This window comes from Ahaetulla prasina, chromosome 13 (genome assembly GCF_028640845.1).
Source record: "Ahaetulla prasina isolate Xishuangbanna chromosome 13, ASM2864084v1, whole genome shotgun sequence".
Classification (NCBI taxonomy): domain Eukaryota; kingdom Metazoa; phylum Chordata; class Lepidosauria; order Squamata; family Colubridae; genus Ahaetulla; species Ahaetulla prasina.
In genome coordinates this window covers 14535034-14562634 of record NC_080551.1, presented here as the reverse complement: position 1 = coordinate 14562634, position 27601 = coordinate 14535034, and the positions used below count along the sequence as shown (strand labels likewise).

Sequence of the window (27601 nt, the reverse complement as noted above, 5' to 3'; positions counted from 1 at the left end):
CAGTGGTTAGAATACAGTACTGCAGGCTATTTTTGCTGACTGCTGGCCGCCTGCAATTTGGCAGTTTGAATCTCATCAGGCTCAAGGTTGACTCAGCCTTCCAGGTAGGTAAAATGAGGACCCAGATTGTTGAGGGCAATATGCTGACACAGTAAACTGCTTAGAGAGGGCTGTAAAGCACTGTAAAGTGGTATATAAGTCTAAGAGCTGTTTTCCTTTCTTCCTTCCTTCCTTCCTTCCTTCCTTCCTTCCTTCCTTCCTTCCTTCCTTCCTTCCTTCCTTCCTTCCTCCCTCCCTCCCTCCTTCCCTCCCTCCCTCCCTGCCTGCCTTCCTCTGCCCAAAGCCAGCAGTTCAATCCTGACCGGCTCAAGGTTGACTCAGCCTTCCATCCTTCCGAGGTAGGTAAAATGAGGACCCAGATTGTTGTGGACAATATGCTGACACTGTAAACTGCTTAGAGAGGGCTGTAAAGCACCGTGAAGTGGTATATAAGTCTAAGTGTTAGTGCTAAGCTTTCGGACTCAAGCTGGAGCCCATCCTCAGGGAAATTCTCTCTCACCAGAATTTCTCTCTCTCTTAGAGTCCGAAGGCTTGCATACCTCCAGGTGTTATGCCAAGAATTGCCAAGCTAATGTAGACAATAAAGCCTGTGCACCAGGGTTTTATTATTTGATTTTAAAGATTCTTAATTGTTAGCCAAAATTTAATTAGATTTTTATATTGTTTTTAATTTATTTAGGACTATTGTGAATTCTGTTTTTATGCCGGCTGTGAACCGCCCTGAGTCCTTCGGGAGAAGGGCGGTATAGAAATCTAATAAACCTAAACCTAAACCTAAACCTAGGGTACCTACTTTGACACCCTGGCGCCTTAAATAGGGAAGGTTCCTTTTTAAATAGAATAGGAAGATTAGTAAAGAATTCCCTAAAAGCACCTGGATTCTCCACCCCACCCTAGAAAGAGTTGGGTTAGGTACTTTCCAAAGATCCCGAGAGTTTTCACATTTTGTTATGTTGCTTGGACAATTCTTTCCATAATTTGGAGTTGCACTTGGCTGGTATTTCAGACGTCTGTTTGAGTTTCAAGGGGCCCAAGGGAGCCATCTTGCTTAATCACCGAAGAAACTTGGCAGAATTATTGAGCTGGAAGGTGGGGCTTCATAGCATTACAGTCTGGGGCATGAGTTTCTTCGTTCACAGTCGAGACGGCGCTGCTGGCACCCTGTTGAAGACTGCTTGGCTTCTACAACCTGTGAGTACCTTCCCTGCACAGTCGATGTCTCGTAACATTTGTAGATGGTCTTTGAAATTGGCTGCTAGAATCACTGTCAGCAAGCTACCGCTCAAACGTAAGTCAGTGGCAATTGGGTTTCCTTAACATGTTGATCGGTAAACCATGGTTTACAGCAGGGGTGGGATTCTGCTGGTTCAGACCGGTTTGGGCGAACCTGTAGCTCCAACGATCAGTTGAGAGCGAACCGGTTCGCTCCACCCGCCTGCCCGCCCCTGCACTAAACTGACTTATATTTCCTTTGTTTGAAGCCCAGCTGATAGGCATGGCAGAGCGGATTGCCATGCCTCAGCTGTTTTATTCACCAGGGCTGCGGCAGAAGGTAAGTTTTAGCACTGTTTTCGCCTGCACTGTGTGCGCACAGAGCACATGTTTGGCGCGCGAAGCGTGCTCAACGAACCGGTTGTTACACCAGTTGAATCCTACCACTGGTTTACAGTTACAGTAGTTGGGTTAGTGCGTTGGGCCAAGCCAAACCAAACAAACAAGTTTGGGTTTTGTGCAATGTGAGAACCTGGCCATTGCCTCCAAGAGATTAAAAAGAAAAAAAGTTCTCTCCTGTACATGGACAAGCTGAAAAGCCAGGTTTTGTAATAGGAACTTAATTCTCCCAGCCTGTCTAGAATCCTCAGGATACAGTCATGCATGCAAAGAAGCGGCTTTCCTGAACACTTTTTGCAGCCAGCTTTCTCTTAATACAGCCTTAATAGGCTGTATTCCTGGGTTTTGTTCTTTTAAATAACCTTGTTCAATCCTGAAGCATCTGAATGGGAAGGAACTGACTTGGACTGAATCCCTCTGAGATGGATTAGCTTTGGGCCAGAGGATTCCATGGAAACACCATCTCTGACTCTGAATGATGGTTAGCAATTGATCAGCAGGTAGCATCCGTAGCCAGGAGGGCTTTTGCGTATTGCAATGACATTTGGTGTGCCAGTTATGACCAATGACCAATGACCAGGCTGCAGTCATTCCTATCTTAGTCACTTCCCGCTTGGATTACTCTAATGCGCTGTAAATAAGAATACCCTTAGAACGAATTTAGAATCTACAAAATGAAGTGGCCCGGGCAATAATGGGTCTATCTCAGTATATAGGCCAGGGGTGAAATGCTTCCGGTTCGGACCAGATCAGCCGATCCAGTAGCGATGGCGGCAGGCAGCTGAGTTGCACAATCGTCAGAGCTTTTTTTTTTTTTTACTTCTAAAGGCATTTTTTTGCAACCTTTTTGGCCACATGCACACACCTCGCATTTGGTGCGTAAACCGGTTCAGATTTCACCATTGGACTAGACTAGACTAGACGAGACGAGACGAGACGAGACGAGACGAGAAGAGAAGAGAAGAGAAGAGAATTCTTTATTGGCCAAGTGTGATTGGATACACAAGGAATTTGTCTTTGGTGCGTATGTTCTCAGTGTACATAAAGAAAAATAAAATACATTCATCAAGAATTGGAATTTATAATTTATATATAATTTATAATTTATATTGATATATTGACCATCAATTGTGTTGTAAATGTTGTACCTTGATGAATGTATCTTTTCTTTTATGTACACTGAGAGCATATGCACCAAGACAAATTCCTTGTGTGTCCAATCACACTTGGCCAATAAAAAATTCTATTCTATTCTATTCTATTCTATTCTATTCTATTCTATTCTATAAGATACAACACTTAGTAATATTCATAGGTTACTAATAAGCAATCAAACCGTACTAGAAAACAAATAAAACAATATAAATTCTAAAAATACAAGCAACATGGTTATAGTCATAAGTGGGAAGAGATAGGTACTAGTAAGGATGAGAATAGTAATACAGTCTTAGTAGTTAATTTGTCAGTGCTCTGGGGCTTAGTTGTTTAGCAGAGTGATGGTGTTCAGGAAGAACTGTTCTTGTGTCTAGTTGTTCTGGTATGCCGTGCTCTATAGTGTCATTTTGAGGATAGAAGTTGAAACAATATATGTGCAGGATGTGAAGGGTCTGTAAATATTTTCACGGCCCTTTTCTTGATTCGTGCAGTATATAGGTCCTCAATGGAAGGCAGGTTGGTAATAATTGTTTATTCTGCAGTTCTAATTATCCTCTGAAGTCTGTGTCTATCTTGTTGGGTTGCAGAACCGAACCAGACAGTTATAGAGGTGCAGATAACAGACTCAATAATTCCTCTGTAGAACTGGATCAGCAGCTCTTTGGGCAGTTTGAGTTTTCTGAATTGACGCAGAAAGAACATTTTTTGTTGTGCTTTTTTGATGACGTTTTTGATGTTAGGTGTCCATTTTAAGTCTTGAGATATGATAGAACCTAGAAACCTGAAGGTCTGTACTGTTGATACTGTTTTGTCTAGTATTGTACAATAATATTTATTATTGTAAGTATTGTATATTCAGATGAGCTGGTTGCTTTGGAAGCTACTTTGGTTGCCAGTTGGCTTCTAGATGAGATTGAAGTTCTGGTTGTCACCTTTAAAGATCATCTGAGAAATAATCCTCTTCTGTAATTCAACTGCCTATTGGATCGGCTCAAATAGGGTCAATTCCTTCCACTTCATTTCAGTACAAGAATGCCATCTAATCAGAAGTGAAATCCAGAAGGTTCTGACAGGTTCTGGAGAACCAGTAGTGGAAATTTTGAGTACTTTGGAGAACCAGCAAATACCACTTCCGACTGGCCCCAGAGTGGGGTGGGAATGGGGATTTTGCAGTATCCTTCCCCCAGGAGTGGGGGGGAATGGAGATTTTACAGATTGCAGGAACTGAGTATGTCTAGTTCAACAAAAAGAAGGACTAGGGGAGACAGGATAGCAGTATTCCAATATCTCAGGGGTTGCCACGAAGAAGAGGGAGTCAAGCTATTCTCCAAAGCACCTGAGGGCAGGACAAGAAGCAATGGGTGGAAACTAATCAAGGAGAGAAGCAACTTAGAACTAAGGAGAAATTTCCTGACAGTTAGAACAATCAATAAGTGGAACAACTTGCCTGCAGAAGTTATGAATGCTCCAACACTGGAAATTTTTAAGAAGATGTTGGATAACCATTTGTCTGAAGTGGTGTAGAATTTCCTGCCTAAGCAGGAGGTTGGACTAGAAGACCTCCAAGGTCCCTTCTAATTCTGTTATTCTATTCTATAATGGGTGTTCTTCTTTACCGACATCACCCCTAGATTATGCAACATTTTATACATGTTCCATGATTTTGTTGCAGGCTAATGCTCAATGATGGCAGCCAAAAACAAACCAGTAATGCAGAATGGAAACCCCAAGGTAAGTTGACCCAACATGGGAACCTTCTTTTTATAATAAAACTATAATTATCACTCTCAAAATGGCTAAAAAAGAATTCATTAGCATCAGCAAATGTCTGGTGAGACACCATTTATACTATTTGTGAATAATGTCTTCTTTTTTTAAAGTTAGTCACCAGGTTCCAGAGACCTGATTTAGTTCTGCAGACTAAAGCAAATTTTAACGTTGTATGAATGAGACGCGATGTTTGCTATTTATTATTCTAAAAAGCCATTTATGTGTTTCATAATTATTTTCATTTGAAACAGAGCAACCCAGGCCCCTGTTAACAGAAAAGAGTTTGGATTGCAAATAATCTGAAATGACAAAAAGAAAATTCCCTAGCCTAAATGTCAAGCACTAAGAATATTTTTTTGCCTTTTTCATGTTTTTATAAACAGCAGCGTGCAGAAAAAAAAAGAATAAAAGTTCGAATGGGTATACCAGGGGTGCTATACAACAGGTTCTGACAGGTTCTGAAGTACCAGTAGCAGAAATTTTGAGTAGTTTGGAAAACCGGCAAATACCACCTCTGGCTGGCCCCCGAGTGGGGTGGGAATGGGGATTTTGCAGCATCCTTCCCCTGCCACGCCCACAAGCCACGTCCACCAAGCCACACCCACAGAACCGGTAGTAAAAAATTTGGATTTCACCACTGCCTAGAGGTGGCGCTCTCGCCTCACAATCAGGAGGCTGTGAGTTCAATCCTAGATAGAGGCAGATATTTCTCTCTCTGGGCACAATGAGAATATCTCTGCTGAAAAAAACTCCGCATTGGCAACAGTGAAGGGCATCCGGCCAGAACACACTCAGATCCATTCCGTTGCCCAGACTCCACCCCACAAGGGATTATGGGGTCATCAAAAGAAGATGATGACTATAATGTAACTCTGGTTATACCCGCATCCTCTTTTCTTTTCTTGAACAGCGAAGCAGTGTGTTACAGAGAGTTCTGCAGTTTCCCGTGGTAAATTCAGCCCTCACCAGTCTCCAGAGGACCTATGCCAGTGCCAAAGAGATCCACCCCGTCATGGCATCAGTATGTGCCACCTATGAGCGAGCTCTCCAGAATGTCAGTTCCTTGGCTCTGTGGAGTGTGAAGCCTGTAGTACACAAGCTGGAGCCTCAACGTAAGTGTCGCACAAGCTTCATTTTGGAAATAACCCAAACACACACACCCCGCCCATTTTCATTTCTCACAGTGTCGCTAAATGAAGTATTTAGAATAACAGAGTTGGAAGGGACCTTGAAGGTCTCCTAGTCCAACCCCCTGCTTAGCCAGGAAACCCTACACCACTTCAGACAAATGGTTATCCAACATCTTCTTAAAAACTTCCAGTGTTAGAGCATTCACAACTTCTGGAGGTAAGCTGTCCCACTGATTAATTGTGTCAGCTGCTTTAATCTTTAAGTCCTCTCTGTAGTGCCCCAGTGGGTGCATTGCTGACACGTATTCTGGATTTTCTGGGGGGAGAATTACATAATTACAGTCCATTGTTCTGCGACTTGATAAGTGAATGCATCATTTTATTTGACTACAATTCTTTTGTATCTTTGAATTCCAGCCAACCATGGCTTGAAGTATTGCTGTGTAAGACACATTGTGGAAAAAGTCTATGGAGATTCTCAGTCATCCAGGTCATGGTTGTCCTAAAGGTGCTTTTTCAGGGAGCAACTGGACTTCCTTAGTTTTTCTTTGAACTCATTTCACTTTTCATCCAAGAAGCTTCTTCGGCTCAGATGACCCTGAGGACACAGATAAACCTTCAATGACCCTCTAAAAAGGATGCAAATGACCATCTGACTGCAAGGAATATAAATCTTTCCATTCTCCACCATCCAGTCAGAGCTGAAGAAGTTTCTTGGCTAAGAATCAAAATATCTTCAAAGAAAAAGAGAAAAAAGAAAGTCCAGTTGCCTCCTGAAAAAAGCACCATATTCCATACAGTACCATAAAGTTCTCTTGTTCACGCTGAGCTTCTACCGGACCATCCCAAGATAGTTCAGAGATTTTTTTCTAGAAGCCACCATGAAGTGTTCTGGCAGCAGTCCAGCTGTTTCATGCCAAGAAATGCCATATCCAGAATACTTTCAATGACTTCCAATTGCAAAATTGACTTCTGGATAACCCTCAAACAACCTCTGGAAGGACATAGTCCAGCAGAGGGGTGGCACATATTAGAATTCTCCATTCTCCAAACTGAGGGTTGCACATAATGACACTATATGATGAAGAATGCAATTTGTAACATGGTAGCATGTCTTGTAACTTGTGGTCCACCAGCAGCCTGCGAAGCTGGCAGCGGAGTTGGACAGTGAGGAGGCTGGGGAGGACAATGGGCCAGTCCTGGAGTCTGAGGAAGGCCCGGACGAGGGCTCTGCATCGGAGGCAGAGATGGGACCAGGGTCATTTGGGAGTGATGTGTGGACTCTGGAGACTCCAGAGGCGGACAGCAGAGAGGCAGAGGAACAGGGGGAGCCTGTTCCTAGTGCACACATGCGAAGAGCTGCCAGAAGGCAAGAGCAGCTCAAGCAAAAAGGACAACTCGGGAGTAAGGCCAGAAGATGATTGGCCACTCCCATAAGGCTTAAAAGAGCAGCAACGAGCAGTTGGGTTCTTTGTGAAAAAGCAGTGTTGATTCCATTGCTTCTTGTCAGCGTCTCTTGAACTTTGTGGGTTTTTTTGCCAAGAAAAGCCTTTGGCAGGTTGTCAAAGACATCAAAGATTGGTGATAAGGCCGAGGGACTGGTTATTAAGAATTTTGTTTTGGACAAAGCTGAGAATGAATTAATTCTCAGCTGTTTTAATAAAATAGGTTTGTTGAGGACTGAATTGTGTTTAGTAATCACTTGGGCCTTGGTCACAACATAACTGTGGTTTTAGTCAACCAACCAAACATAGTCTATGAATTTTGGTGAACTTTTGTGAAAATACAGGGGAATCGAGTAGTCCAGTGGCTCACCGTCCCTTTCATTCCAGCACTGTTTTGACATTCTTCTCTCCCTCCCTCCCTCCCTCCCTCCCTCCCTCGCTCTTGTTTAGTTGCAGCAGCCAATGTTTTGGCTTGTCAAGGTTTGGATCATTTGGAGAAGAAGATGCCTATCCTTCAGAAACCAGTGGAGGAAGTAAGTTTTTTTTTAAAAAAGCATAAGAAAACTGTCTTGCTGAATTAGACCAGGTGTCAGGGTTCCAAATAACACCCCCAATGAAAGAAGACTCCAAGGCTAGAAGTTCCTCAAAGTTCCATTTTATTAGAGATGTCATGTTGGCAGATCTGGGAAAACCCGAATCTGAAAGCTTCCAGGTTTTCCCCACCCAAAGTAAAGTCCAAGTCCCTTCCCCCTGCACCCACATGTCCATCACATGGTCCAATCAAAGTACCGTCCCTACTGGAGATACCTCCCAGTTCCAGTTCTCCAGGTGCAGGGCAAGATGTCCTTGACTCTCTGAGAAAGGAATGTTATTTTGACTATATATCACCCATGCACACAATTCCCACTCCCAATTTCCCACAGTAGTAAATGTGGCAGGCCTGAAGGCACCAATGCAATAGATGGCTTCCAGGTCTGTAACCTAGCTGCACTTATTTCATCCTGGACCCATGTTCCAAATATAGCTCTCATCTCAAAAATGTAGGCTTTCATGACATAAATTTGGGGTCTGCCTAGAAGCTGCTGAACTCTCCATTAGGACTAGGCTAGCCTAGTGAATTTCTAGACATCTCCTTCTTCCTATTTACCTTTCTGCTAAATCTACCAGACAGATCCATTGTCTTGCTTAAAAATGTAAAATGGTCATAAAGAACTTTCTCCATTACCTATTTTCCATAAGCTTATTTTCCATAAGCTATTTTCCAAGGCACCTGAAGGCCAAACAAGGAATAATGGATGGAAGCTGATCAAGGAGAGATTCAACCTAGAAATAAGGAGACATTTTCTGATAGCGAGAGCAATCAACCCATGGAATAGCTGGCCTTGAGAAGTTGTGGGAGCTTCATCACTGGAGGCTTTCAAGAAGAGACTGGACTGCCATCTGTCAGAAATGGTGTAGGGTCTCCTGCTTGGGTGGAGTGGGGGGTTGGACTAGATGACCTACAAGGTCCCTTCCAACTCTGTCAATCTGTAATCTGCTCCTCTTCCTCAGGCTACATCTGATTTGAAGGACACCATTCTAACTCACCTTCACTATGCGATATGCTCTGTCGTGGACATCCTGGACAAAGTTTTTGGACTGTCTGCCGAAAATAACGAGCAGTCCAAGAACAGCCTGAAGATCAAGACAGAGAATGCAAAGAGCAGTCAAGTGAACCAGGTGGCTAAAACCTCTGCAATTGGAAAGCTGGAGAAGGTGGTGGATTGGAAAATGGAGCCCAATTCAGGTTAATATAGTGCTCGGTTGATCTGTTGTAAAAAAAATCTCGTCTCGGAGTTGAAAAACTTCATATATGCACCTTGGTTTTCTGATTAGCAAGATATTTCAGGACTGTAGTATTTGCTCCTCAATGGAGATTTCCTGGCAGTGTTATTCTTATTGATTTCTAAAGAGCCTATTTGAACCTAGGTGGGCCTCCATAAATATCTCAAAGTGCTTGCTCAATCTACTAGTTCTAAAAAGATTGTCAGCACAGATTATATGCCCAATTTGCTCTCCTAATAGACCATTTCAAGATCATCTTCTCTTAGGTTCTTATTCTTCATCTTTAAACCGGGCAGACCTCAAACAAATAATGCTTTCAAAAATGTAGGTCGGTCCTTAGCTCTTCCTGACATAAGAGGGTAACTGTCCATATTGTTTCTGTTTCCCCCAAAATAAGACAACCCCTGATAATAAGCCCAATTGGGCTTTTGAGTGCATGGCAATAAGGCCAAGAGCTTATTTCAGGGTTCAAAAAAATATAAGACAGGGTCTTATTTTCGGGGAAACCTGGTATTATCTATCTGTTCTATCATCTAATCTATCATCTATCTATCTATCTATCTATCTATCTATCTATCTATCTATCTATCTATCTATCTATCTATCTATCATCTGTCTGTCTACCCTGTTTCCCCCAAAATAAGACATCCCCTGATAAGCCCAATTGGGCTTTTGAGCGCATGGCAATAAGGCCAAGCGTTTATTTCAGGTTCAGAAAAATATAAGACAGGGTCTTATTTTCAGGGAAACACGGTATTGTCATCAGAGCATGTTTATCTTCCTATCTTTGAGTGTAGGAAGCATGCTGCTAACCTTGTCCCTTTGCAGAGCTCTAGAGCAGCATTTTTCAGCCCTGGCAATTTTAAGATATGTGGACCAACTCCCAGAGTTCCTCAGAAACCAAAACTGCTGAGATAAAGAAACACTGCTTTAGATTATAACTGCAGTCGGGTGGAAAGGTTGGTGAAGCTAATGGAACTTGCTGAGGTAACTAAACTGAATTAATTAGAATAGAATAGAATAGAATAGAATAGAATAGAATAGAATAGAATAGAATAGAATAGAATAGAATAGAATAGAATAGAATAGAATAACAGAGTTGGAAGGGATCCTTGGAGGTCTTCTAGTCCAACCCCCTGCTTAGGCAGGAAACCCTACACCACTTCAGACCAATGGTTATCCAATCTCTTCTTAAAACATCTTTGATTTTTTTTTAAAAAGACAATATGTTTATTACATACTGGAAACTAAGGACTTTTTGTATAGAACAGAGAAAAATGAATTTATGGTTTTGATGATTAGACAGGACAACTTATAAAAAGAAAAGAATGGTGTTGTTATGTTGTAACCATAGACTAAGGGGTACATTTGTAATTGTGCTTACGATCGCTGTAAAAAAGATTGGAAACTACTTAGTATCTTTTTTTTCTATTTTTCTTTTATTTCTGTTACTTTTTCTGCACTTAGCTTTCCCTTTATTGTCTTTCTTTTTCTTACTTGATAAGAAAAAGTTACTTGTATTACCATTTATTTTCCTTTTTTAGAAAACCTTTAATAACATTATATAAAAATAGAATGTAAATTAGGCAGTTCTGCGTCTCTGCCAGAGTCTGAACTAAAAAGTGACACAAATCAGATTGAGGATATAATCTGTCATTATTTGTGTTTGGTTGTTTTGGTTCCACTCAAAATATTGCATCCAAATAAAGAGCGAGAACATCTTTTATTTTTGCTTTTTTTAAAAAGAGAAACAACATATGTTGTTTGGCAGCCAGAGCTTTCCCTTTTATGAGATGCTCATCTTGTTAGTTTCATGAACTCATTTCGTTTATCAGAAATGAAACCTGGGCATTTTCTGGTTTCGAAATTTGAATATTGTAGTCCTGATTTCTTTTTTTTCCCCACTTTTTTTTTGTTTTATTTATATAACATTCAATTTTCATCAAACCGTGTGTGTTCTGGGTACAGTTATATTTAGATAGTCATATTACACATCTATGTTGTGATAATTCCTCTCCATCATTATAATAATATAATAACATTAATACTTAACACTTTACATCATCTTTAACAATTCTCCACTTTAACATTTCCTCTTTTTATATCTCCTCCTTTCTAACTTCTGTTTCTGTTATCTAGTCATTGATAGAATATGTCCCATATCAAAAAAATATTCAGTTTCTTCTTTATCCTTAATATTAAGTGTTAATCTATGCAGTCCTGATTTCTTATAAGACATTTCGGGGTTGGCCAAGAAAGTCAGGTTGCAGTTTCTTAGGCTCCACTATCCCGATTTCCACAAGATGGTGCTAGAAACATTCCTACTTCTGTTTCTTTGAGGTTGTTAAAGAACTTGCTGAAAGTGAGTCACAATTCCTTTTCAACACTGCACACAAGTTCGCACCATTTGCAACAGCAACGTTTTCAAAAATCCAAGTTATAAGAATTGTGGATGGAGCTTTGTTTTGCTTTTGCACAAGTAGAAAGCTGATGTTCCATAGTTGCATTGTTTCTGGATTGACGCTGACCCCCCCCCCCAAAAAAGATGTGGAGACTCTAGAAAGAGTGCAGAGAAGAGCAACCAAGATGATCAGGGGACTGGAGGCTAAAACATCTGAAGAACGGTTGCAGGAACTGGGTATGTCTAGTTTAATGAAAAGAAGGACCAGGGGAGACATGATAGCAGTCTTCCAATATCTCAGGGGCTGCCACAAAGAAGAGGGAGTCGGGCTGTTCTCCAAAGCACTTGAGGGTAGGACAAGAAGCAACGGGTGGAAACTAATCAAGGACAGAAGCAACTTAGAACTAAGGAGAAATTTCCTGACAGTGAGAATAACTTATCAGGGGGACAACTTGCCTCCAGAAGTTGTGAATGTTCTAACACTGGAAGTTTTTAAGAAAATGTGGGATAACCATATGTCTGAAGTGGTGTAGGGTTTCCTGCCTGAGCAGGGGGTTGGACTAGAAGACCTCCAAGGTCCCTTCCAACTCTTGCTATTCTATTCTATTCTAAATGCTTGAGAGGTCGGTTTGGGGTACGCTGCATGGAAGAAGACTGGGATTTTTAAAGAGATGAAATTAAATGTATGTTACCTGAGCTACCAAAATATCTGCTTGTTCCCAATCATCCATAATCAAGTCTGCTCAGATAGGCAGAGATGTTCTGGTGACATATAACAATGGATCTCAATGTTTTCTTCACCATGGACCCTCCTTAAATACCTTTTGTGGCCATGGACAACCAAGACAAGATTTAACTCATAACATTTCTTCAAGCCTTTGCAAGACCCCCCTGTGATGACATCATGCCCCTCCCCCAAGATATCTACAGACCACAGCTTGAGGACCATGGAGATAGAACGTATGGAATCATTTAACTTCTTTTAATCTACAGGAGTGGCCAAAATTGTGGAAACTTTTTGGGAAAAGTGCATTTTCTAAAACTAGCTAATAACACCACTTTTGTTTTTGGAGTAGTACCACAGGTGGGTTCTACTTACCTTTACTACACATTACCTTCACATCATGCCCGCGTGCGCACGCTTGCTCCGCTCGTGCATGCACACACTCTTCTGCACATGTGCAGAAGCTTCTGCGCATGCGCAGATCACTTGTGATGACGTTCGGGTCAGTGGGCGGAGCCTCCCAATGGTTTTACTACTGGTTCTATATAACCGGTCCGAACCGGGGGCAACCCACCGCTGAGTAGTACCATAAAATTATATATCAATGGAAAGATAATTTAATCAAAAACCTAATGCAATAACTTTTATGAAGGATTTGCTATTAGAATAGCAGTTAGAGTATAAAGAAGAAAAGTGAAACACATAGAAAAAACGAGACATACAAAAATGATCACCATGTCAGTTAATACTTAGTTGGGTAACCTTTAATATGAATGACAGCCTTACAACGTCTTCCCATGGAGTGAATTGAGTTTTTTAGTTCTGCAGCTGTTCTAATGTGAAACCAAGATTGAAGGACTGCTTCTATTAACTGACTTTTATTGCTGGGTCGCTTCTGACTAACAAGTTTCTTTAGTCGGCTCCATAGATTTTCAGTTGGGTGAAGGAATTCCAGCAGTGGAATAGGATTATCTTGAAACTCCCCCCCGCCAAAAAAAAGTAGTGTTATTAGCCATCAAACCTCAAAAATACACTTTTCCCAAAGGGTTTCCACAATTTTGGCCACCTCTGTATAGGAGAACAACAGCCTGCTTTACTCATTGGCTTAGGACCGGGATATTTACGGGACCGTCTACTGCCATCTTCTACCTCCCAGCGACCTGTGCGTTCTCACAGAGAGGGACTCCTTAGGGTGCCGTCAGCCAAGCAATGTCGATTGGCGGCTCCCAGGGGAAGGGCCTTCTCTGTGGGGGCTCCTACCCTGTGGAACGAACTTCCCCCTGGACTTCGACGACTACCTGACCTTCGGACCTTTCGCCGCAAACTTAAGACTTATCTATTCCGTCTTGCTGGACTGGCTTGAATTTCCAAATCTTTTAGCTGATTTTCTGGGTTTAAAATTTTTATTAATTTTATAGGGTTTGACTGTATTTTAAAATGGGGCCAAATTGAATAAGTTTTTTAATGTCTGTTTTTAGTATTTTATATGTTGTTGCTGTATTTTACCTTGGCTGTAAACCGCCCTGAGTCCTTTGGAAGAAGGGCGGTATACAAATTAAATTATTATTATTATTATTATTATTATTATTATTATTATTATTATTATTATTATTATTATTATTATTATTATTATTATTATTATTATTATTAATTATACAATTTCCCTATTTCTTGCTTGTAGTCCACAAGCCTGCAGACGGATGTGTATCAGAAAAAATGCCTCCTTCCAGCACCTTTGCAAGCATCAAATCTTTAGCTGCTGCTGTTTCTCAGCTTGCTTTCAAACAGGCATCCCAAGCCATCCAGGTTACCAAGGACAAAGGAGTGAAGCTGGCTACGTGGATCTCATATTTGGTGAGCATGTAACACCTTGGCTGCAGGAGCTACATTTTGCTTCCAGGTTCAATTCAAGGTGTTAGTCAAAGTCTTACATGGCATGGGGACAAGTTACCTTGGAAACCATTTTAGCCTTAATATGTTAGCCAGGGGTGAAATGCTACCGGTTCGGAGGAGATGGGTGATGGGAACGATGAGAATGTTTTTTTGCTTTAATTGTACATGTTACACTTAATGCAAGCAAGCTGGGCAGTATTCAACAAATTTAAAAAAAATTGCATTTATCTAAGAAGGCCAAACTAGGATTTTAGTGAGGTTTGGATCCTTTTGGCCGATGAACAACATAATAGTCCTTGCTCAGCTATTTCCTAGATTCTCTGCATTTCACTTCCTGAGCCGCTATCTGGATTTTGAACAGACAAAATAAGTCTGGATTCTTGATTCAGAAATCAGGACAAGTCATGGCTAAAAAAGCTACCTCTTCAAAACCAATAATAGGTCCTCCTTTCAACCTATGCACCTCTGTCCCCATTATAGGTTTTGTTTTCCCTGCAGAAAGAGGTTTGGCATTTGCTTGGTTCCTTTCTGAAGGAAAATCATGGCGAACAAGTTCTAACTCAGCTGCCTCCTGTTTTGAGAGTCTAATCTCTAGCAAAGATCCCTTTTCCATCTCTGGGACATTAATTTGAAGGTGAAGGTGAAAAGGCTGTTTTATTTTTAACTGGCTCTACAGTAATTCATGGATTTGATTAACATCTTTCTCAAAGTCCATTGGGACTACTGATTTTAAACGGGAAGATAAAATGTGTAAACACACAAACACAGAGGGGGAGGGAGGGAGGGAGGGAGGGAAGGAGGGAGGAACAGAAGGAAGGAAGAGAGAAGGAAAGAATAGAGAAGGAAGGAAGGGAGGGAGGGAGGGAGGGAGAAGGAAGGAAGAGAGAAGAAAGAAATAGAGAAGGAAGGAATAGAGAAGGAAGGAAGGAACAGAGAAGGAAGAAACAGAAGGAGGGAGGGAGGGAGGGAGGGAGGGAGGGAGAGAGGGAGGGAAGGAAGGAAGGAAGGAAGGAAGGAAGGAAGGAAGGAAGGAAGGAAGGAAGGAAGGAAGGAAGGAAGGACTGGATTTTGTATGTTTCTTGAGTTTGATCTATTGAAGCCAAAACCAGAGAGAGTTTGAGGCAGTTAAAAGGATGTGATTTTAATCAACACATAATGAATTGTAAGATGTGGCCACCGATGGGGCTGACTTGAAAAAGGGACTCAACAGATGCAAGGAGAACAGCTTGCATGGCTGAATGCCATCTTCTGAATCGTAGGCATTGTGTTCTTAATGTCCGTGTCTAAAAGGGAAGAGTGGAAGAGAAGGGCTCGTCCAGTTCTAGCTTAGGAACTTCTTGGATGCATCTGCTCAGCCATTTCTGGCAAGGAATTCAGAACAAGATGGACTCATATTCTAATCCAATCTGCTATGAAGAAGGGGCCAGTAGCTCAATGGGGAAGCACTTGTTCGGTTTTGTTCTCTAGCATCTTCTTTATGAAACCTTGGGAAGGAAATGAAATAATGAAAAGAAAAGAAAAGAAATAAGAATAGGAATAGAATAGAATAGGAATAGAATAGAATAGAATAGAATAGAATAGAATAGAATAGAATAGAATAGAATAGAATAGAATAGAATGCATTCTGCTACTTTCTTTCTCGTTGTGACAATTTCTTCCCTTTTTTTCCATCTGGCTGCTAAGGAAGGAATCTCTCCTAGAACTTAAGTCGCAACTGTCAACATTTCCCACCTTGGGTTGCTGAGAACTAAATCTAGCAACACATGCCTACATCTCAGCTGTGAGCTGTTTCTAATCCCTCATGTTCATCTAGTCCAGGGCTGTCAAACTCCCAGCCCACAGGCCAGATGCGTCCCAGGCTGGCTACATCCATGCCCGGTTTAGCAAAGGGGGAAAAAGTCCCGATATGTCACGTGACACCGCTGTGATGACATGAGTTTGACACCCCTGATCTAGTCCAAAGTAACTTTCATCCAGGAACTAACATTAACTAAACTAAATAGATTAACAAAGCTGGAAGGGACCTTGTAAGTCCTCTAGTCCCGGGGTCTCCAAACTTGGCTCTTTTAAGACTTATGGACTTTAACTCTCAGAGTTCCTCAGCCAGCTTTGCTGACTGAGGAACTCTGGGAGTTGAAGTCCACAAGTCTTAAAAGAGCCAAGTTTCCAGACCCCTGCTCTAGTACAACACCCCCCCCCCAGCAGGAAACCCTACACCATTTCTGACAAATGGCAGTCCAGTCTCTTCTTGAAAGCTTTCAGTAATGAAATTCCCACAACTTCTGAAGGCAACATCCGTTCCATGTGTTGATTGCTCTCGCTATTAGAAAATTTCTCTTTATTTCCAGGTTCAATCTCTCCTTGTTCAGTTTCCTTCCCTTGTTCCTTGTCTTGCCTTCATGAGCTTTGGAAAATATCTTGACCCCTTCCTCTCTGTGGCAGCCCCTCAAATATTGGAAGACTGCTACCATGTCTCCCCTGGTCCTTCTCTTCACTAGACTAGCCAGGCCCAGTTCCTGCAACCGTTCCTCATATGTTTTAATCTCCAGTCTCCTAATCATCCTGGTTGTTCTTCTCTACACTATTTCTAGAGTCTCAACATCTTTTTTATAGTGTGGTGCCCAAAACTGGCCGCAATATTTTAGGTGTGGTCTTACTAAGCCTTTATAGAGTGTCATTAGTACCTCACTTGATCCTGATTCTATCCTTCGGTTAATGCAATTTAAGATTGCATTGGCTTTTTTGGCTGCCACCACACACTGTTGGATCATATTTAACTGATTGTCCACTAAGACTCTAAGAACTCTCTCACAGTTACTGCTATTAAGCCTGGTTTCACCCAATCTATATGTGTACTTTTGGTTTTCCTTGCCTTAAGTGTAAGACTTCACTGTTCTCTACATTGAATTTCATTTTGTTAGATAGGGCCCAGTGTTCAAGTCTGTCAAGATCCAGCTGGATCTTGAGCCTATCTTCTAGGGCAGGGGTCTGCAAACCTGGCTTTTTTAAGACTTGTGGACTTCAACTCCCAGAATTTGGGAGTTGGTCCACAAGTCGTAAAAGAGCCACGTTTGCAGACCCCTGTTCTAGGGTGTTAGCTATTCCTGCCATCTTAGCATCATCTGCAAATTTGGTAAGTTCCCCTTCTATTCCCTCATCTAAGTCATTGATGAAGATATTGAAGAGTACTGGGCCTAAGATGGAGCCTCATGGTACCCCACTGCTTACTTCCCTCCATGTAGATATAGACCCATTAAGGACTACTCATTGAGTACAGTTTGTCAGCCAGTTACAAATCCATCTGGTGGTGATGCTATTTATTCCACCTGATGAAAAATGCATGCAATCAACTGTTACCCTTTGCCCATCAGGATCCTAGACTATAGCAGAAAAGCAAGTTAGCTTAAGCAGCTGACACCCCCCAACAGCTATTTAACAGCAGCTATTTTTGACTGAGTTTGGCAGTTGGTGGCTGAGCTCACACCACGTGCTACGTCTTTGTTGAAGAGGAACCAGGTACAATGCCTGTGTTATGCCCGAGAGGCTTAAAGAAAGTGACTGACTCCGCACGAGGGTCTGATTCACCTTACGAGTTAAGTTCCCACAAATGTGTACAATTTTAGTCCAGCAGATTGAGCAAAATCAGCCGTTCTTCTTCTTTCTTTTCCCAAAGGAAAACCTCGGGGGAAATCCAGACGAACAAATGTACATAGGCCACACATTCTTTGAACTCCCTACCAACCAAGAATAGAAAACAACTGTCCCGAAGGGCAAAAAAAGCAAAGGATCTTGAATTGTATCAAAGTCCCGGAAATGCCAATGTTATTGATTGTGTGACCTCAAGTTGAGTGGAAAACGTAGTGCACTCGGAGACTCCAGTTAGTCCAGAATGCGGCTGCGCGGGTGATTGAGGGAGCTCCACGGTGCTCCCAGGTAACACCGCTCCTGCGCAGTCTGCACTGGCTACCTGTGGTCTTTCGGGTGCGCTTCAAGGTTTTGGTTACCACTTTTAAAGCGCTCCATGGCTTAGGGCCCGGGTACTTACGGGACCGCCTGCTGTTACCTTATGCCTCCCATCGACCCGTACGCTCTCACAGAGAGGGTCTTCTCAGGGTGCCGTCCGCCAAGCAATGTCGGCTGGCGGCCCCCAGGGGAAGGGCCTTCTCTGTTGGAGCTCCTACCCTCTGGAACGAACTCCTCCCCAGTTTGCGCCAAATATCTGACCTTCGGACCTTTCGCCGGGAATTAAAAACTTACTTATTTATCCAAGCGGGACTGGCCTGATTTTTAAATTTTTAAAATTTATAAATTTTAATTTTGTAATTTTATATGGGGTATTTTTAGGTTGGGTCAATTGACGGTTTTAATTCGGCCATTATTGAATATGTATTTTTAAATTGATATTTTAACTTTGCATATTCTATTGTTTTTATTCATGGCTCTACACCGCCCTGAGTCCTTCAGGAGAAGGGCGGTATAAAAGTTTAAATAAATAAAATAAATAAATAAATTTGGGGAAGAGAAAATAATTCTTGAAATCACCAGGGACCTCTCTCTCTCTCTCTCTCTGTCTCTCTCTCTCTGTCTCTCTGTCTCTCTCTCTCTTTCTTCCACTTTCCATTCACTAGTTCACCTTCCCAAGGGTTTTGATGAAAGAAGAGGAAACAATGGCAATGGGTCCTCCAGAGTCTTACCAAGAACAAGATGGAGTCCGGCTTCTTACTCCTGAGAGCAAGAAGCTGCAAGAAAGGCGGTCTAGTCGGGGACATTATCCTCTTCCCTTCCTCAATCTCGATGAGCCCCCACCCTTGGAAGCTGAATCTACTGTGGGCCGGAAATCTGCTTTCTCCCCTTACAAAGAGGGGTCCAGCAACAGAAGATGGAGCGAAGGACTATTCCGGTCCAGCCTGGAAACCACCCACATGAGGGCTCACTTCGCGAGACTCTATAGCTCTGCCGTCAAGAAAGACTAAGGCTAGTTGAGTGGGTTTGCTCATTACGCTAAACTGGGATTTGTTAAGTATGAATTGCTATCCCAAGTGTGCTTTTCCAATAGGCAACTGGATTTTCTTGGCTTGTTTTTTTTTCCTTTGAAAACATTTAGCTTTGCATCCAAAAAGCTTCTTCGCTTCCTGGATGAGAAGCGAAACATTTTCAAAGGAAAAAAAAAATCCAAGGAAGTCCAGTTGCCTTTTGGAAAAGCAGATTTGGGACAACCATGACCTGGATGATTGAGGATCTCCCTAGACATTTTTTGATTTGCTATCTACCATATTTTTTGGAGTATAAGACATACCTTTTCCCCCTCCCCAAAAAAGAGGGTGAAAATCTGGGTGCGTCTTATACTCCGAATGTAGCCCACTCAGCTTCTCAGATGGAGGTTTCAGAGGCTGAAAGAAGCTTCAGAAATGAAGCTTCAGAAAAAAAGCCTCAGAAACAGAGCTTCAGAAAAAAAGCCCCCAAACAGCTTCAGAAAAAAAGCCTCAGAAACAGAGCTTCAGAAAAAAAGCCCCCAAACAGCTTCAGAAAAAAAGCCTCAGAAACAGAGCTTCAGAAAAGAAGCCCCCAAACAGAGCTTCAGAGGCTTTTTTTCTGAAGTTCTGTTTTGGAGGCTTTCAGAGGCAGAAAAAAAAAGTTTTTTCTGAAACAGAGTTTCAGAAGTTTCAGAGGCAGAAAAAAAAGCAAAAAAAAGCAAGGCACAGAACTCATAACCAAGGAACCTGTTCCTAACATTCACCTCTGGAAAGTGATTGGGGGTATTCCGGGAGGCCGATCCACCTGCCAATCAGCTTTTTTCTTATTTTCCTCCCCAAAAACTAAGGTGCGTCTTATACTCTGAAAAATACGTTATGTCACTCTTAGATGACTTCACACAACAGCCTAAACACACCGCTCAGCAATCCCAAAGGGTGAAATCATATATCTCACTTAGCTATGGCAAAGATTGCAAAATCACAACTGATAACACTAATCCAGGAATCATGGCTTGACAAAACCCCAGAGCTAGATTCACCGCAATTCACAAAACCACATTCTGGCTTTGGGCTATGTGAGAATGAAGCAACCGACAACTGAATTCTTCTGCTTAATTTACTGCTTATGTTAACGTAGTTGAAATCTCCACTGTGAACCTTGTAATTGCCCCAACAATTACATCCGCTGTTGTAATGCCGGCTTTATTAGAATAGCTTTACAAAATTCTCCAATAAAATAACCAACTTTTACTGGCTTTGTGCGGGACAATTCCATGCTTCTTAGACAATTGTACCAAAGTACATTGAAGATGGCTTGATCTCTTATTCGTTCAAAATGGATGGTTTCGAGGGAGAGAGTTGAGGGTCGCAACTGTGACAGGGAGAGGGTGATAAGTTCTCTTCCCCCTCCCCATGTCATTATTGTGACAAAAGAATTTCCATAGTATAAGTCTTCCTCTGGAAGAGATGGAACAAACTCTGAGGCAGATTGGGTGGAAAAGGGTGCAATTCAAGGTGCTGGTTGTCATCTTTAAAGCCCATCATGGCTTGGGACCAGAGAGGGACCGTCTCTTGCCGGTCACATCTACCTGACCCATTAGAGCAGGGAGGCAGGGAATGCCATCCCCGAGGGAGATATGCCTGGTAAAACCCAGAAGAACGGCCTTCTTCGTGGTGGCTCCCTCGCTCTGGAATGTCATTCCGCCAGAGATTAGAATTAGCCCCCACTTTAACACTCTTCCGGAAGGCGTTGAAGACCTGGTTCTGCCAGCGGGCCTGGGGAGCCCAGAGCGGGATGGAGCCCATGAAATGGCTCATGTGATCTGGTGTTGCCGGGGCAGGGGGTGGGGGCTAGGGGGTGATTTTATTATATTCATTTATTTGATTCTTTTTTTATTAGTTGTATTGTTTTAAATGAGGTTTTATATTCTGTAAACTGCCTTGAGTCGCCATGTGCAAATAGGTGGCAAAAATAAATAAATAAAACAAACAAAAAAAACGAACAGGCTAAAAGTCACCAGGTGAAGTCCATTGTGAGGACCCGAACTTCAGTTTCTCCAATTCCAAATGTTGGAACTCTTCACTATTACAACAGCTGCATCCCACATCCATGTATGTACAGATAGTCCTCGACTTACAACAGTTCATTTAGTGACTGATCAAAGTTACGACGTGGCTGAAAAAAGTGACTTGCGACCATTTTTCACCCTTATGACCGTAGTAGCACTTCCATGGTGTAGGGCCAGAGGTGGGTTTCAGCCGGTTCTGACCAGTTCTGGAGAACTGGTAGCAGAAATTTTGAGTAGTTCGGAGAACCGGTAGTAAAAATTCTGACTGGCCCCGCCCCCATCTATTCTCTGGCTCCCAAGTCCCAGCTGATTGGAAGAAAATGGGGATTTTGCAGTAACCTTTCTGTCAGCCTCCACTCCAATCTTCGTATACTTTTGAATGATTATATCAATAGATAGAATGTGAAATGTTTATTTCTGTATTATAAAACTATTAAGGAAATGAGATGTATCATACCACCGTACGGGGTAAGGGAAAGGAGCCTATTAAGAGTGTCGGCTGACATAACAGTGTGGGAGGGGGGATTAACGACTGAGTGTTATCAGCGCGGGTTTTTTCTAACAGACACTGCATTCCTAAGATGACTGACAACTAGAGACCTGTGGAAGAAGATTACCACGAGGGGCCGAGAAGGAGCTGGCATTGGACCAGACCAGCCTGACCTCCTGGAGGAGGAGGGACAATTGGGGGGATATGATATGTTAGCCATATTTTGTCTCAGATCCAACTTTACTAGCTGCTATCAAGACTGTAAATAGTAAAAGTACTTTTCTTTATTCCAAATGAAGTCAAGGTGAATTCTTTCCTAATTATAGTCGGAGGTAGCCTGACACTTTCCCTGCCACTCCCACCAAGCCACGCCCATCAAGTGATGCCACGCCCACCAAACCACACCCACAGAACCGGTAGTAAAACATTTTGAAATCTACCACGGTGTAGGGCGTGTCAAATTTTTCAGCTTTCAATTTCCAAACATTAAGGGGCGCTCAAATGTTGTGACACGCCTTCTTAGGATTGTAAAGATATTTTGGTTACTTTAATATAATTTAGAAGTCCTTGGTAAGGAAAGACATAAATACCATAACTTTTTAACATTTGGTTTGTTTCATTTTGGTCACGCGATTGACATTCAAATGCTTGACCACTGACTCACATTTATGACAGGTTTCCTGTGTCCCGGCGTCATCCGATCCCCTTTTGCGACCTTCTGACAAGCAAAGTCAACGGGGAAGCCAGATTCACTTAAAAACGGTGTGACTAATTTAATAACTGCAGTGACTCACTTAACAAATCTGGAGGAAAAAAAAATTTTGCAAAATGGAACCAAACTCCCTTAATGCATTTCTCACTTAACAACATCAGTTTTGGGCTCAATTGTGGCTATAAATCAAGGACTACCCGTATCGTATAGCTTCCCAATACTTAACTTGCTATTTTTTCCGCCGTTAGTGTCTATAAATAGGACTTTGTGTGTGGTATAGTCTTGGCGGAGAAATTCACATCTAAGTCTTTGGAGTGACATTTAACAGCGGCAGTGAAAAAGAATGTTTTACTTTTCTCCATGTCTACTGTTACGGCAGATTTCTGCTTAATCTTGTTACTGGTTTCCTCCCTACCCACCTGCCTACCTACTTTCTTCCTTCTTTACTCCTCTTTCCTTACCCATATAAGGGAGGGAGAAGAAAGGATAGGAGGAGGAGGAGAAGGAGAAGATAGAGGGTTAGAAAGGATGGTAGTGAGAAGTGGGAAAGAGGAGGGGAAGTAGGAAAGCGAGGAGAAGGTGGTGGGGGAAGTTTAAGAAGGATGAGAAGGGAAGAAAGGATTAAAGGGGGGAGTGGCAGTCGAGCAGCCCTGATTGAGTATAATTTGAGTATAGGACTGATTGTTGGATAAGTGATTGTATTGTACACTGGTCAAATTGTGGGAATTATTATGGAAAAATAAAAATTTTGCAATAAAGAGGGGTAACAAAGAGGAATCTTGTTACTGGTTTCCTCTAAACCACGTGAGATGAAAGAAACAACAAATTTGACTTTGATGTGTCCATTTGTGACCCCGTAGCTGCATGATGGACAGAAATTAGACGAACTGGGCTTTGCCCCCCCCCCCGCCGCCGCCCCCCCACCCCCTCCCTGTGACTCCTGGGTGTGTGATTTGATTCCAATATGTGGTTTTTGTAGCACCACTCCAGAATTCAGACAAACATGAATAAGCAGAAAGACAAAAAGGAAGAATGAAAGAGTAAAAATTCAATGACAGATTGAACAAACGGGTTAGGTATCAAATGGAGGGAAGACTTTCCAAGGAGATAAAATATAGCATTTTGCTGACTCTGTAAACCACTTAGTAAAACACTGTAAAGCGGCATATAAGTCTAAGTGCTAAGTGCTATTTTCCAAGACAAAATTTTCCAAGACAATTTTCTGCTTACAACCTTCCATCAGCTTACAGCTATTAAATCTAAATACCTTGACACCCTTGCACATATGTGCTAGTCGTTCCAGACTCTAGGGGGCGGTGCTCATCTCTCTTTCAAAGCCGAAGAGCCAGCGCTGTCCGAAGACGTCTCTGTGGTCATGTGCCTGGCATGACTCAATGCCAAAGGCGCACGGAACGCTGTTACCTTCCCATCATAGGGGGTCCTTATTTTTTATACTTGCCTTTTTTACGTGCTTTTGAACTGTTTGGCTGGCAGAAGCTGAGATAAGCAATGGGAGCTCACCCCATTACGCGGCACTAGGGATTCAAACCTCTGAACTGCCGAACTTTCGATCGACAAGCTCAGCATCTTAGCCACTAAGTCACCGTGTCCCTTATCTAAGCCTTAACTCTGTATTAATAATTTCTTTGCATGCCTTGGTGGCTCTGCTCAAGCAACAAGAGAGGAGGTAGAGCTAAATGAATTTTGCAATCCTTGTCCCATGGCTGTCTCAATCTTTGCCTAGACATTTCTAAATCAGTCCTTAAATACATAAGTATCCCAGGGGTGGGTTCTACTTACCTTTACTACTGGTTTACTACTACTACTACCACGTGCGTGTGCTCGCTCCATGTTTCTGCACATGGGCAGAAGAATTTTGATGATGTTTGAGTCAGTGAGCGGAGCCTCCCGCCGGTTTTACTACCGGTTCTATAGAACCGGTCCGAACCGGGGGCAACCCACCACCGAAGCATCCCATAATTCTCAGGGACTGAATAAACGATGGATGTGTAATCGGAGTAAACCCTGGAGAATCCTGGAATAAGAAACAGTAGAAAATTATTTTATTTTTGGGAGGCTTCGCAAAGAGATGACCAAGAGCATACGAGGGGAGGGATGGAATAAAAGCTAGGAAGACAAATAATTTCCTTGCTCAATTTTTCCAGAATAGTAACAAAGAGGAGAAGGCTGGGGCTTAAGTAATGTGGGAATTAGATTAAGCTCTTGGGGGCTGAAAGGTTAACTGCATGAAATGATCTTTGTCTTTTGGCTGAAAACATCATTTGCCTGCTCTCTCTCGCTCCCTCCCTCTCTCTCTCTCTCTCTCTCTCTCTCTCTCTCTCTGGGGATTTGAATCACCATCCATTTCTAAATGTTGCTGTACTTGAAATGATTTAACATCTCCGGGCAGAGGTCTCTTCAGGCATGTTTACAGTACTGTAATGCAGCAAATCATTTGTTGTATACACCATGTGCCATTTGATTTAAACCAGGACCGTGTAGTCAATAGCTAGAAAGAACAGTTTATCCAGCAAGAATGGGAAAGTTAGCAAAACAGCCAGGAGAGTAGCTGCTGAGAAAAAGGAGCACGTGAAATAGGGAACGTTCCTACCTCAGAAGGTATACTTGGCTACCTATCTCCAGGTATGTCTCCCCCCCTGCCCCAGAAACCAACGATGGCTGGAATTCTATGTAGGAAGGGATATGCATTGTTTTCTCATTCTTACGTATACAGTAGTGGCCAAAATTGTGGAAACCTTTTGGGAAAAGAGTATGTTTGAGGTTTGATGGCTAATAACACGACTTTTTTTTTTTTTTTTTGGAGTTTCAAGATAATCCTATTCCACTGCTGGAATGGCCTGGGAATAGCTCTGACCTTCACCCAATGGAAAATCTATGGAGCCAACTAAAGAAACTGATTAGTCAGAAGCAACCCAGCAATAAAACCCAGTTAATAGAAGCAATCATTCAATCTTGGTTTCAAGTGATAACAGCTAAAGAACTCGGTTCAGTCCATGGGAAGACGATATAAGGCCGTCCTTCATGCAAAGTGACAATTTTTGTATATCTCATTTTTTTCTAGGGTGATAATTTTTGTATATGTCATTTTTTTCTACGTGTTTCACTTTTTTTCTTTATACTGCAACTGCTATTCTAATAGCAAATCCTTCATAAAAGTTATTGCATTATATTCTTGATTAAATTATCTTTCCATTGATATATAATTTTAGGGTACTACTTCAAAAAAAAAAAAGTGGTGTTATTAGCTAGTTTTAGAAAATATACTTTTCCCGAAAGGTCTCCACAATTTTGGCCAAAGTAGTGGCCAAAATTATATATATAGCACTTAGATGTACATTCTGCTCCATACTGTTTTGTAGCACTCCCTGAGCAGTTTAGAATAGAATTATTATTATTATTATTATTATTATTATTATTATTTTTATTATTATTATTATTATTATTATTATTATTATTATTATTATTATTATTATTTTTATTAGCCAAGTGTGATTGGACACACAAGGAATTTGTCTTGGTGCATATGCTCTCAGTGTACGTAAAAGAAAAGATACGTTCATCAAGGTACAACATTTACAACACAATTGATGGTCAATATATCAATAAAAATCATAAATCATACAGTGTCAGCATATTGCCCCCCAACAATCTGGCTCCTTATTTTACTGACCTTAGAAGGATGAAAGGTTGAGTCAACCTTAAGCTAGTCAGGATCGAACTGCTGGTAGTAGGCACAGTTAGCTTGCAATAGCAATAGCATTTAGCACTTAGCTTTATATACCACTTCCTTGTCTTGGTGCATATGCTCTCAGTGTACATAAAAGAAAAGATACGTTCATCAAGGTACAACATTTACAACACAATTGATGGTCAATATATCAATATAAATCATAAATCATACAGTGTCAGCATATTGCCCCCCCCCCAACAATCTGGCTCCTCATTTTGCTGAAGTTGGAAGGATGGAAGGCTGAGTCAAACGTGAACCCCATCAGGATTGAACTCCAGGCTGTGGGCAGAGTTAGCCTGCATTACTGCATTCTTCTAACCACTCTGCCACCGCAGCTCATATACATCCTTCATGGTTTTCCCTGTCAGATTATGGGACTTCATGAAAAATGCAGAGGAAGACCTTAAGCCAAAGAAATGAAAGATGGGAAATGTTTAAAATGAATACAGGTCATAAACATTTCATCCACAGTCCCTCTCCCAATTTTTCTTTTCTTGCTAGCTACCCTAGCCTCTGCCACATCCATATGCAGGTAGTTCTCCGCTTATAACAGTTTGTTTATTGACTTCCAAAGTTATGACTGCATTGGAAAAAAAGTGACTTTTGGCCATTTTTCACTCTTACGGCCATTGCAGCATTCTCAGGATGAAAATCCAGATGTTTGACGGTTGCAGTGGCCTGAGATTACGTGATTGTTGTGGTCCACCAGCAGCCTGTGGAGCTGGTAACGGAATCGGACAGTGATGAGGCTGAGGTGGGGCCTGGGCCACCACCAGAGCCTCCAGAGACTGATAGTAGTGGAGCAGAGGAAGAGGAGGAGCCTGTTCCTAATGCACACCTAAGAAGAGCTGCCAGAAGGCAAGAGCAGCTCAAGCAAAAAGGACAACTCGGGAGTAAGGCCAAGAGATGATTGGCCCCTCCCATAAGGCTTAAAACAGACCAGCAACAGCATTTGGGCTCTTTGCCGGAAAACAACGTTGGTAGCTTCGTCTTCTGCTTCGTCTACGTCTTGCATTTATTTTTGTGACTTCTAAACGTTTGTCAAGAAAGGCCTTTGGCAGTTTGCCTAATTGGACCAAGGTTTGCGATAGGAGTGAGGAATTTGCGTTAATTTGAGTTGAACTACGCTGGGAATGAAGTAATTCTCAGCTGTTCGAATAAAGGTTTGTTTTTTTTCATGGACTGAGTTTCCTACTACCTACTTGGGCCTGGGTCACAACAGTGATCCCTTTTTGTGACCCAGTGGCAAGCCAGACTTGCTTAACAACCATGTGACTACCTTAACAACTGCAGTGATTCCCTTATCAGCTGTGGCAAGGAAGGTCGTAAAATGGGGCAACACTCATTTAACAACTGTCTTGTTTAGCGACAGAAATTTTACTCTCAGTTGTGGTCGTAAGTCAAGGACCACCTGCAATGCCTTTTAGCCTTTTCTCTTTAGCCTTTTCTCTTTCTGAGAATCTTATCAACTTCATCCATCCAGACTTCTTCCTCTCCATCCATCCACTCTTCATATATTTTTGATTTGCAATTCAATCACCGTTCAAAGAACCTCCCCATCCTTATAGAATAGAATAGAATAGAATAGAATAG

The 27601-nt window shown here is 42.0% G+C and overlaps 1 protein-coding gene across 7 annotated transcripts; it reads left to right on the top strand.

The window, feature by feature from the left end:
* Nucleotides 1–343: 343 nt before the first annotated feature.
* Nucleotides 344–25401, top strand: PLIN1 (perilipin 1). Of its 7 annotated transcripts, none has more exons than XM_058156383.1 (8): nt 344–398; nt 1200–1251; nt 4499–4557; nt 5507–5708; nt 7622–7704; nt 8723–8957; nt 13802–13974; nt 25082–25401. In XM_058156383.1, the coding sequence occupies exons 3-8, from the start codon at nt 4510–4512 to the stop codon at nt 25286–25288; spliced, it is 948 nt and encodes a 315-aa protein (XP_058012366.1). In that variant the 5' UTR covers nt 344–398; nt 1200–1251; nt 4499–4509; the 3' UTR covers nt 25289–25401. The 7 variants fall into 7 exon arrangements, with proteins under 7 accessions (XP_058012366.1, XP_058012364.1, XP_058012360.1 ...); XM_058156381.1 differs by lacking the exon at nt 25082–25401 and adding an exon at nt 18642–20828 and having other exon boundaries at nt 5512–5708; XM_058156377.1 differs by lacking the exon at nt 25082–25401 and adding an exon at nt 18642–20828.
* The last annotated feature ends 2200 nt before the right edge of the window (nt 25402–27601 follow it).